The sequence below is a fragment of the Dipodomys merriami genome, unplaced genomic scaffold (genome assembly GCF_024711535.1).
Source record: "Dipodomys merriami isolate MVZ:Mamm:240054 unplaced genomic scaffold, mDipMer1.0.p SCAF_90, whole genome shotgun sequence".
NCBI classification, from domain to species: domain Eukaryota; kingdom Metazoa; phylum Chordata; class Mammalia; order Rodentia; family Heteromyidae; genus Dipodomys; species Dipodomys merriami.
The window spans coordinates 1,421,117-1,434,398 of NW_027206513.1; the positions used below are offsets into that span (position 1 = coordinate 1,421,117).

At 36.9% G+C, this 13,282-nt stretch overlaps 1 protein-coding gene across 1 annotated transcript in view; it reads left to right on the forward strand.

Annotated features, from left to right (window-relative positions):
• Positions 1 to 13,282, forward strand: part of Acoxl (acyl-CoA oxidase like) — a 366,861-nt gene that overhangs the window by 73,243 nt on the left and 280,336 nt on the right. The window contains 3 exon segments of the mRNA XM_070013290.1: positions 702 to 813; positions 1,144 to 1,230; positions 3,030 to 3,102. Of these exon segments, the coding sequence (XP_069869391.1) occupies positions 702 to 813; positions 1,144 to 1,230; positions 3,030 to 3,102 (272 nt within the window).

Here is a 13,282-nt window from a genome sequence, read left to right on the forward strand (position 1 = left end):
CTCTTCCCTGTCTCACTAGAGCTCCTCTGCCAGGCCAGTGTTTCCTTGGCTCCTTCCTTTCCTCCCCTACAGGGTGAACATGGCCTCCATCCTCAAAGTACCTCCTCTCTTTGAGAAGTCCTGGCTAGCTCGATAAGACAAGGGCTGCCTCTAGAGACTTCTCTTTAAAAGACTCGGCTTGCCCCTGCAAGATTCTGAAAAGCCCTGGCACATGTGAAAAGTTTCTCTCTACAAACAGATGCCAGAGAATGTTTTCTTAGACCTCAAGACTGTATTTCTTGGCCCAAAGGAAAGCACAGTCTATATACTTTATAATATGAAATCTGAGATAATCTTTTCATGATCAATAGCTTGTTAGTTTAGTTCAGCCACATCTTCAATATTGTCAACTCCAATTAAGTGTGCAGCTCGGCTTTCTGCCACTTCCCCTGGGTTCCCTGATGTGTTGCAGGTACTCTGTACTCAGAACTGGCAACATAGCTGGTCCCTCCTTGCATGAGGTTTAAGGGTAACCCATGTGATGAGTGTGTGTACTGAAGCAATAGAATAGTACAAGGTTGAGCTAGCTGGGTTTTCTGTTGTCTCTGAAATCTCCAGCATAATGTAGATGTATTTTCACAGTGTTTGTTGAATTGAGCCAAGGAGTTGAAATGAGCCATATGGAGGAAATGCTCTGTGTCTTTACTGTTTCTGTGTCGGAGTTTGTCATGGACACACCATGTGAAAATGCCCAGAAGATGTACATCAGAAATGCCATGAGTGGGAATTATGCAGCTGTCTTTGCCCAGCTCCTTATAACGGGAAGATTTCAAGGTTTGTCATCTACACAGACTAAAAAATTCTCTTCTCTGTTACTGTATCCAGACCCACAGTTTCCAGTGAACACAACACCAAATTCTGCTTGGTGAGGCTGTTTTATATCTTATCAAAAATTGAGTCCTAACTTTATCTCCTAAATTGAAGGATGATAAAATTTATCATTGCATTTTGACATTATTTGCCATCACATGCAGTTAACAAACATAGCACTGAATGAATCTGAGTTTGGGGGCAAATTAATTTTATTCTGTTCCAAGAGTTGAGTAAAGGCTTATTATTATTATCAGAAGGGAGAGTTAATAAGGATCTCTACTTCTTACTTAGGGCCCCACTGTTTCATTGTTCCTATTTGGGATGAAAATGGAAGCTTGTACCCAGGAGTGACAGCTATTGCTATGATGCACAAAGAAGGTGAGTCCCCAAGTTACCCCTCTCCTGTGCTCATGTGCCTCCTGTCTGTTCTCCACCACAGTTTAAAGGGATAGAGGTCACCTCAAAAATATAGTCCAAATTACCAGTTGAGACTATACATTGATCTCATTTTCTCCAGCTTCTTGAATTTTTTAGGAATGAGGCAGTTCATTCTGAATACTGCTTAGAGTTATGGGCTCTCAGAGGGCAGGCATGGCTCTCCACATTCTCCTTTCTCACTAATGTGGAAGCCATGAATGTTCCTTCAGGATTTACTTGGTACACTAGTCTGCTACGTCTGTGTTCCACTAATGGGGGCTTGTGTAGCAGCAACCTGTTGCTTCACAGTTGAAAAGTCCCCAGATCAAGGTGTCAGCAAAGTTGGTTCTTTCCAAGGGTGGGCAAGGAAACTTCTCCCTGACTTATAAATAACATCTTCATGTGTACATAGCATTCTCCTTGTATCTACATGTTGCCATGTTTACCCACCTTACAAGGACACCAACACTTTCATTAGGGCCCACTTTAATGACCTCATTCTACCTTGATTATCTCTGCCAAGGCTCTGTCTCTAAATAAGGTCACATTTACAGATGTAGAGTTTAGGACTCCAGCATATGAACTGGGGATAAATTCAACCTGTAACATTAATAAGACCAGGCCAGGCTTATGGCTGTCTTTGGTTCAGGTCAAGCCAAGTCAAAGAAAGAAATCTAGGAGTAAGAGGGAACAAAAAACAGAGAGGAGTTGGGAAGGAAAGAGGGAAGAAGCTCTCTTTGGTGGAGAGGATTGTCTCATCTTCCACTAATGTTAACCAACTATGGCTGCAGTGGCAGGCTGGCAGCAGGTGGATTTTGGGAGTTTTAAATACATCTTCTGGGCGTGACAGAGGCCCTAGCTGGCTCTGGCACCTTGAAATCATCTCACGTGTCAATTGTTATTGAGACCAGAGAGGCAGCCTCGCTCTTCTAAAGTCATGCCAGAAATTGAAAATACTGGCAAGTGCAGTGAGTCTGTTTTGGTTTCCTTCTCAGCTCTGAGTGTGTCCTTGTCAAGGGCTGATGTGCTAAATAAAGACTTTTATGAAAGAAACATTTCTTTACCAGATTAAATCTCCTTAAGTTTCTATGAACAATAAGTAGTCACAAGACTCTTTAACAGGTATCATTAGGGTCAGGCAGACTTTTGTCCCCCTTTCCTCTCCTGTGTCCTTGTGGCCCCTTGCCCTTGTTTGTGCCTTTGGCTTTGGCTTTCACTAGTTCATCCTAGACTTGAGGAGGAAGCAGGGAAAGGAGAGAAATTTGAGATCTGTGTTCTTGGGGAGAGTAAGTTGGCTTTCTTGCTCTCTCTGTCTTCAGCTTTTCATTGTTTCTGTTACCTGGAACTCATCATTTTGAAATCATGATTGCTAATAGGGAGGTAGATGTGTCCCCACCAGGCCTTGAACTTGAGTACCAGAACACTTGGGCTGCTAGAATGAAGTCACATTGTCTTCCATCCTCATTGAGGAAAAGTGGGCTAGGTAGGCCCAAGAAACAGGACCCAGGGGGAAAAAAAAACAATCCTCACTCTTCAGGCCAAATAAAAGAGCATCAAGAACTATGGAACTGAAAAAAAGGGGGGTTTGTATTTTAGACAAGATAGACTTGGGAAGTAACAGGGAAAATATTTTGAATCCCTACCTCACATCATATACAAAAATAATAGGGAAAATATTTTGAATCCCTACTTCACATCATATACAAAAATTTCTATCACAGTTTTTCCCGGAAGCTGCATTTCATTTCTTGTTTCTCCAGGTCTGAATGGTGTGGACAATGGGATTTTAATATTTGACAAGGTTCAGATACCCAGGGAGAACCTGCTGGATAAGTGAGTAGACTATCAAGTTGTTTTTGTAAGCTAGGCCTGGTTTGGGGGCATGTCACAGACGACAGACCAAGGATCATCCCTTAGCTGCCCCAACAAATTTATAGACTAACTGGAAAAGATAAGCAAATAGAACAAAAAAGAAAGAAAGAAATTATCCAACATATGTTGTTGTCCAAACATAATACTTTTGACACTTCAATGTATGACCCTTTATGCTTTTTTCCACAAAAGACATCAGAATACAAAGTCAGTTACATAGATATATGTTTATATGTGTAAATGTTTATATATACATATATGTATATCTGTGTATAAATGTGTATATATACATTTAATTTGTATATAGGTATACATATATATGTATTTATATATATTCAGAATGTATAAATGATTTTTCAGAATGTATAATTTTTATATAACTTTTTATAGAAAATGTTTGCATGCATCAATAAGCACACATAGATATGATCAGCTTTAATGACACCATAATACTCTGCTATAAATGGCCTATGCTATTTGATCAATTCCTTATTTAGGTTGTTGGCTTTTATTTTTTGTTTACTATTATAAACTAACTCATGCTGTTACTTCTTTGTAGGTGGCAAAAGTTAAGATACCACTTTCAGCTTGAGAGGCTGTTAAAGGCAGCTTTAAGTTTAAGAAACTTTAAGTTTCTCAGCATCATTTTGCAGATTTCAATAGTGAAGTCACCAATGAAGTGAAGCATTCTTTCTCAGGTGTGTTCCAGGGAGGGAAGTCAAAGGTTAAATGGTGCTCTTTGCAGAGGCTAAAAATACCAATTACCATAGATTCTTTCAAAAGCACTTCCTGTGTCCTATAAAAATCCCCCAGCAATTAGGATAAAACAAATAGCTGTCTGTCTTTATACAGATTTCCTTTAATAATAATTCTCCCCTAAGTTGACTACTGAACACATTCTATGAAGTCATCATAACCCTCATCCCAAAACCAGGCAGGGACTCATCAAAGAAAGAGAACTATAGACCCATTTCTTTGATGAACAATGATGCAAAACTTCTCAACAAAATTTTTACCAATCGACTTCAACAATTCATCCAAAAAATCATACACCACGATCAAACAGGATTCATTTCAGGGATGCAAAACTAGTTCAATATATGCAAATCAATTAATATTATTCATCACATCAACAGGAGCAAGGATAAGAACCGCATGATTATCTCAATAGATGCAGCAAAAGCATTCGACAAGATCCAACACACTTTAAGATAAAGGTTTTGAAAAATTTAGGAATCCATGGAACATTCCTCAATACAATAAAAGTTGCATATGACAAACCTACAGCCAACATTATACTTAATGGTGAAAAACTAAAGCCATTTCCTCTTAACTCAGGAACAAGACAAGGATGTCCACTCTCTCCACTTCTCTTCAATCTAGTATTAGAATGCCTAGCTACAGCAATAAGACAAGATGCAAACATAAAGGGGATCCAAATAGGGAAAGAAGAAATAAAACTCTCCCTTTTTGCAGGTGACATGATCTTGTATTTAAAGAATCCCATAGACTCCACTCCCAAATTACTCAAGCTGATTCAAAATTTTGGCAAAGTAGCAGGGTATAAAATTAACCCCCCAAAATCAATGGCTTTTCTGTATGCCAACAATGAGAAAAGAGTGGCTGAAATTAGGAAAGTAACTCCATTTGTAATAGCCCCTCAAAAAATAAAATACCTAGGAATTAACTTAACCAAAGAAGTGAAGGACCTCTATGATGAAAACTTTAAAATCTTGAAAAAGTAAATCAAAACAGAACTTAGAAAATGGCAAAACCTCCCATGCTCCTGGACTGGAAAGATTAACATCGTGAAAATGGCAATACTTCCCAAGGCTATCTACAAATTCAATGCGATACCTATCAAAATTCCAACCTCATTCTTCAAGGAAATAGAAGAGGCAATCCAAACATTCATATGGAACAATAAAAGACCCTGAATAGCAAAAACGCTCCTCAACAGAAAGAACACTGCTGGAGGAATATCAATACCAAATTTCAAACTCTACTATAAAGCCATAGTAATCAAAACAGCTTGGTATTGGCATAAGAACAGACCTCATGACCAATGGAATAGAATTGAAAACCCAGAAATGAACCTACAGACCTATAGCCAACTAATCTTCGATAAGGGAGCTAAAACAATAGAATGGAAGAAAGACAGCCTCTTCAGTAAATGGTACTGGCAAAATTGGTTAACTACTTGTAGAAAACTAATGCTAGATCCTTATATATCACCCTGCACCAGAATCAACTCCAAATGGATCAAAGACCTTGAACTCAAAGCAGACACTCTGAAAACATTACAGGATGGAATAGGAGAAACCCTAAGTCTCCTTGGCACAGGCCAAAATTTTCTTAATAGAGACCCAGAAACACAACAAATCAAAGAAAGGTTGGTCAAATGGGATTGCATGAAGTTGCAGAGCTTCTGCAGGGCAAATGACATAGCTAGCAAGATCAATAGAAAGCCCATGGATTGGGAGAAGATCTTCACTAGCCATACAACGGACAAGGGTCTCATATCTAAAATATACTTGGAACTCAAAAAATTAAACCACCCATCAACAAATCCTCAAAGAAACAACTGCCCAATAAATAAGTGGGCTAAAGACTTGAAGAGAAACTTCTCTGAAGAAGAAATAAGAATGGCCAATAGACACATGAAGAAATGCTCAACTCCTCTAGCCATAAAAGAAATGCAAATCAAAACAACATTGAGATACCACCTCACCTGAAGAACTCTAACAACAACAGATGCTGGAGGGGATGTGGACAGAAGGGAACCTTACTTCATTGTTGGTGGGACTGTAAACTTGTTCAACCACTTTGGAAAGCAGTATGGAGGTTCCTCAAAAGACTTCACATAGAGCTCCCCTATGACCCAGCAATCCTACTTTTGGGCATTTACCCAAATGTTTACAAACAAGGCCACACTAAAGCTACCAGCACAACAATGTTTATTGCAGCATTATTTACCATAGCTAAGATATGGAACCAACCCAGATGCCCCTCAGTAGATGAATGGATCAAGAAAATGTGGTATATATACACAATGGAATTCTATGCCTCCATCAGAAAGAATGACATTGCCCCATTTGTTAGGAAATGGAAAGGCTTGGAAAAAAATTATATTAAGTGAAGTAAGCCAATCCCAAAGAAACATAGGTCCCATGGTTTCCCTTATTTGCAATATCTAGTATATGTATTAGACAAGCAGAAAAGGTCAGATAATGTGATGTTAGGAAAATGAACCCTTAGATATGTATTTAAATGTTTTTTTCTTTAATGCATTTGTTTCTAAAGCATTTATAAGATTATTTCTTTGTTGCTTTGTATGTCCCTCCCCCACAGTATAACCCCTGCTTTCACTATATTTGATGTCGGTATAATTTGTGGAGGAGATGGGGAAAACAAGTCATTTGAGGATACAGGTGGACCCGTTGCAACAATGAGAAGTACAAGTTGTCATGTCCAAAATGAACTTCACAACTTTGGTGCCAGGGTGGCGGGGTGGGGGGGTTTGGGTGGGGGGCGGGGGGAGGGAAAAAAGGAGGGAGGAAGGGAAAAAAGAAGGGCAAAAAAGGAGGAGGCTCCAACTCTTCAATGAAATTGAAAGAGAAAGCTCACTACCGAACACATTCTATGAAGCCATCATAACCCTCATCCCAAAACAAGGCAGGGACTCATCAAAGAAAGAGAACTATAGACCCATTTCTTTGATGAACATTGATGCAAAACTTCTCAACAAAATTTTGGCCAATCGACTTCAACAATTCATCCAAAAAATCATACACCATGATCAAACATGATTCATCTCAGGGATGCAAAGCTGGTTCAATATACGCAAATCAATTAATATTATTCATCACATCAACAGGAGCAAGAATAAGAACCACATGGTTATCTCAATAGATGCAGAAAAAGCATTCGACAAGATCCAACACCCCTTCATGATGAAGGTTTTGGAAAAATTAGGAATCCATGGAACATTCCTCAATACAATAAAGGCTGTATATGACAAACCTACAGCCAGCATTATACTCAATGGTGAAAAACTAAAGCCATTTCCTCTTAACTCAGGAACAAGACAAGGATGCCCACTCTCTCCACTCCTCTTCAATCTAGTATTAGAATGCCTAGCTACAGCAATAAGACAAGATGCAGACATAAAGGGGATCCAAATAGGGAAAGAAGAAATAAAACTCTCCCTCTTTGCAGATGACATGATCTTGTATTTAAAGAATCCCATAGACTCCATTCCCAAATTACTCAAGCTGATTCAAAACTTTGGCAAAGTAGCAGGTTATAAAATTAACCCCCCAAAATCAATGGCTTTTCTGTATGCCAACAATGAGAAAAGAGTGGCTGAAATTAGGAAAGCAACTCCATTTGTAATAGCCCCACAAAAAATAAAATACCTAGGAATTAACTTAACTAAAGAAGTGAAGGACCTCGAGATGAAAACTTTAAAATCTTGAAAAAGGAAATCAACACAGAACTAAAAAAATGGCAAAGCCTCCCAAGCTCCTGGATTGGCAAGATTAACATCGTGAAAATGGCAATACTTCCCAAGGCTATCTACAAATTCAATGCAATACCTATCAAAATTCCAACCTCATTCTTCAAGGAAATAGAAGAGGCAATCCAAAAATTCATATGGAACAATAAAAGACCCCGAATAGCAAAAACGCTCCTCAATGGAAAGAACACTGCTGGAGGAATATCAATACCAAATTTCAAACTCTACTATAAAGCCATAGTAATCAAAACAGCTTGGTATTGGCATAAGAACAGACCTCATGACCAATGGAATAGAATTGAAAACCCAGAAATGAACCTACAGACCTATAGCCATCTAATCTTCGATAAGGGAGCTAAAACAATAGAATGGAAGAAAGACAGCCTCTTCAGTAAATGGTGCTGGCAAAATTGGTTAACTACATGTAGAAAACTAAAGCTAGATCCTTATATATCACCCTGCACCAGAATCAACTCCAAATGGATCAAAGACCTTGAAGTCAAAGCAGACACTCTGAAAACATTACAGGATGGAATAGGAGAAACCCTAGGTCTCCTTGGCTCAGGCCGAAATTTTTTGAATAGAGACCCGGAAGCACAACAAATCAAAGAAAGGTTGGACAAATGGGATTGCATAAAGTTGCAGAGCTTCTGCAGGGCAAATGACATAGCTAGCAAGATCAATAGAAAGCCCACCGATTGGGAGAAGATCTTTACTAGCCATACAACGGACAAGGGTCTCATATCTAAAATATACTTGGAACTCAAAAAATTAAACCACCCATCAACAAATCCTCAAAGAAACAACTGCCCAATAAATAAGTGGGCGAAAGACTTAAAGAGAAGCTTCTCTGAAGAAGAAAGAAGGATGGCCAATAGACACATGAAGAAATGTTCAACATCCCTAGCCATAAAAGAAATGCAAATCAAAACAACATTGAGATATCACCTCACTCTAGTTAGAACAGCAAAAATCAAGACCTCTAACAACAACAGATGCTGGAGGGGAAGTGGACAGAAAGGAACCTTACTTCATTGTTGGTGGGAATGTAAACTTGTTCAACCACTTTGGAAAGCAGTATGGAGGTTCCTCAAAAGACTTCACATAGAACTCCCCTATGACCCAGCAATCCTACTTTTGGGCATTTACCCAAATGTTTACAAACAAGACCACACTAAAGCTACCAGCACAACAATGTTTATTGCAGCATTATTTACCATAGCTAAGATATGGAACCAACCCAGATGCCCCTCAGTAGATGAATGGATCAAGAAAATGTGGTATATATACACAATGAAATTCTATGCCTCCATCAGAAAGAATGACATTGCCCCATTTGTTAGGAAATGGAAAGGTTTGGAAAAAATTATATTAAGTGAAGTAAGCCAGGCCCAAAGAAACATAGGTCCCATGGTTTCCCTTATTTGCAATATCTAGTATAGGTATGAGTCAAGCGGAAAAGGTCAGATAATGTGATGTTAGGAAAATGAACCCTTAAATATGTATTTTAATGTTTTCGTTTCTTTCATGCATGTGTTTCTAACGCATTTATAAGATTATTTCTTTGTTGCTTTGTATGTCCCTCCCCCACAGTGTAACCCCCGCTTTCACTATATTTGATGTCAGTATAACATGTGGAGGAGATGGGGACAAACAAGTCGTTGAAGGATTCAGGTGGACCTGTTGCAACAATGAGAAGTACAAAATGTCATGTCAAAACCAGCTTTACAATGTCAGTTTGTGGGGGGGAGGGGGGTATGATTGGGTGGGGGGAGGGGGGAGGCTGGGAAGGGAGGTGAAGGGTAAACAAAGGAGGAGGCTGCAATGCTTGGTAAGAAATGTATGCATTATCCTGCCCATGTAATTGTAGCCCCTCTGTACGGTATGTTCTCAAATAAAATTAAATTAAATTAAAAAAAAAAAGAAATGTATGCATTATCCTGCCCATGTAATTGTAACCCCTCTGTACAGTATGTTCTCAAATAAAATAAAATAAAATAAAATAAAACAACAAAGATAAAACCTCTTAATTCTTATTACTTATTTTATTTCATTTTTGAAATGTTATATCAAATATTTAATTAATATCTAAATAATAAAATATTAATTCAACTAGACAATTTTTGTTGATATTTGATTAACATATATTTATCAATAATGAATATACTTTCATTTATATATTCATTAATTTTCTTTCTTTCTTTGAATAATATTTATAATATCCCATAGATTTTGATGGGTACTATTGTAATAATCAGAATTTTGTCTTTCTTTGATCTAATATTTTGAATAATATGGTCAAATAAGTTTTCAATTTAATTGTTATATGTGTGAAGATGTTTGTGTATATTGGTTTTAGGACTTGATGTCAGGGCTTTGAGCTTGGCCTTTCTTGTTTAAAGCTAGTGCTGTATCAATTGAGTCACACCTCCACTTCTAAATTTTTATGCATTTTTTGAAGACAATCTCCTGGACTTTTTCCTGACCAAGCTTGTTTCAAGATGTGATCCTCAGAAATCAGCCTGCTAAGTAGGTAGTTACAGACAAAAACCACTTGTGCCAGGTAAAATGAATAAATGATTTTAAATTACAAAAAAAAAAAAAAGGAGGAGGCTGCAATGCTTGATAAGAAATGTACTCATTATCTTGCCCATGTAATTGTAACCCCTCTGTACAGTATGTTCACAAAAAAAAAATTAAAAAAAATTCTTCCCTTTTATGTTGTTTGAAATTTTTTTCAACAGATAAAATTTGATAGTAATGTGAAAAGTTTAAGATAATTGTATAGGAAACTGACTTAGAATGGAGCAAATTGTGTTTGTTTCTTTCTCATATATGTTGGCAGGAAATAGAACAGAAACAACAAAAGCAGCTTTTCAATTATCTTGGTGATCCTCCCCACCCTATTCCCCAAAGAATTACCAGTGTCTATAAAAGCAGATTAGCGGATTTTCAGTCCTCCTGAGAGGTTACATTTCCCAGACACTTGACAGTGTCCTATTCTAGGGAATGGGGAAGAGAGTTGGGAAACTACAGATGGAGCTGCTCACATTCTATGCTCCTGATAAGGCCTTAGTGGCTTGGTTAGTCCTCTGGCAGAGGCTAGACCAATGCTATTTACCCAATGCACTTGAGATTAAGAAGTTACATTTAATAGGGAAGAAGAATTCTATGTTGTTTGTAAAAGATATGATGGTATATAAAAATCTTTCTTTGATAAACAACTTCTGATTTTTTAATATAATTTCATTTCTATTTAAGCTCCTCCTACACAAAAGAAGTCAATATAGAATAGCAGTGAAAGCAGAGATTTTGAGGTTTGAAGGAGGAACCCCACCTTTGGGGTCTTCATTCATCATTTATTAAAAAGTGGGTCAAGGTCAGGTGCTGGTGGCTCGTGTCTGTAATCCTAATTACTCAGAAGGCTGAGAGCTAAGGATCATGGTTTGAAGCCAATTTGATCAGGAAAACTGGGAGTTTCTTATCTCCAATTTAGCACCAAAAAAAAAAAAAGCTGGAATGGAGCTGTGGCTCAAGTGATAGAGAGTGATAACCTTGAGTGCTAAAGTTTAAGGACAGTGCCTAGGCCCTATGTTCAAACCCAGGCCCAGCATGCACACACACACACACACACACACACACACACACACACACACACACACACACACACACACACACACACCTGCTCACAGAACAGACCAATAAATAGATGAATAAATGTATATATATATATATAGAACATAGATAGATAGATTCTATATATAGATATATAATCATATAAATTCTATATATAGATATATGAAATTATATATAATATATATAATATATATTATATATATTATATATAATATATATTATATATATTATATATAATATATATTATATATAATATATATTATATATAATATATATAATATAATCCTTATCAAAATCTCAGCTTTTTTTGCAGAAATTAATATATCAATATTTCTGTATTCATATGGAATTGTGAGAAATCCTTAATAGCCCAAATAATCTTAATAAGGAACAAAGTAGAGAGTGTCCACTTGTAATTTAAAAATACTTATAATTTATGAAAGTGGCACTGTGGCTCAACTGGTAGAACGCTCACCTTGAGCTGAAGAGCTCAGGGACAGTGCCCAGGCCCAGAGTTCAAGCCCCATGACTGACAAAAAACAAACAACAACAAAAACCATGATTTAAAAACTTACTACATGCATTGTTGGTGGGAATGTAAACTTGTTCAACCACTTTGGAAAGCAGTATGGAGGTTCCTCAAAAGACTTCGCATAGAGCTCCCCTATTACCCAGCAATCCCACTCTTTGGCATTTACCCTAACGATCATAAACAAGGGTATACTATAGTTACCAGCACAACTATATTTATCACAGCATTATTCACCATAGCTAAGATATAGAATCAACCCAGATGCAGCTCAGTAGATTAATGGATCAAGAAAATGTGGTATATATATATATATATATATATATAATAGAATTCTATGCCTCCATCAGAAAGAATGACACCGCCCCATTTATTAGGAAATGAAAAACTTGGAAAAAATTACATTAAGTGAAGTAAGCCAGGCCCAAAGAAACATAGGTCCCATGGTTTCCCTTATTTGCAATAACTAGTATATGTCTAGGACAAGCAGAAAAGGTCAAAAGCTATGTACATATGACCATATAAGATGATGTTAAGCGAAATGAACCCCAATATAGGGACACAAGTGGTTTTTTCTTTCTTGCTATTGTTTTTAACGTACTTACAATGTACTATGTGATTTTTTTGTTTCTCTTGTATGTTCTTCCCCCATGGTATAACCCCTGTTTTCACTGTATTTGATTCCAGTGCCCTGCATCTTGTATGTACACTTTTCTAATTTGGGGAATGGAAGGGAAAAAAATGCTTAAATAGGGATACAGGTTGACTCATTGTAACAATGAGATGTACAAGACACTATGTTGAAAATGAATTTTACAACTTGTTTGGGGGGAAGGGAGGTATTGGGAAGGTAGGGAGGGAAGGAATGGGAGGGGAAAAACAAAGGAGGAGGTAACAATGCTTGATAGGAAATGTACTCATTACCTTACTCATGTAACTGTAATCCCTCTGTACACTATTTTTACAATAAAAATGTATTTAAAAACTTACTACAAAGTTACAGTAATCAAGATCATGTGATAGTTGCATAGGATAGATATTTAGATTATGGAATAAAGTGTTTAGAGACAGATCTTTGCATTTATGGTCATTACTAATTAATCTAGAGTGCCAAGGAAATTTAGTAAAGAAATAATAGTCTTCAATAAATGATACTGGGACAACTAGACATCTATTAATAAATATAGCACAAAGTTAGATCCCTATCTCATATACAAAATTTAACTTAAAATGATTATATGCCTAAATATTGAAACTGAAATAATATAACTTTTAGAAAAGACCATTAGGTGTAAATTGTTTGTGATTTTGATTTAGGCAATGACTTATTAAATGTGACACCACAAAAACAACTATAAACAAATAACTGGACTTAATAAAAAAATTTAAAAACATTTGATGCATCTAAGTACACTATAAAGTCTAAGTAGACTTTATTTGTAAATCAAATACAACAT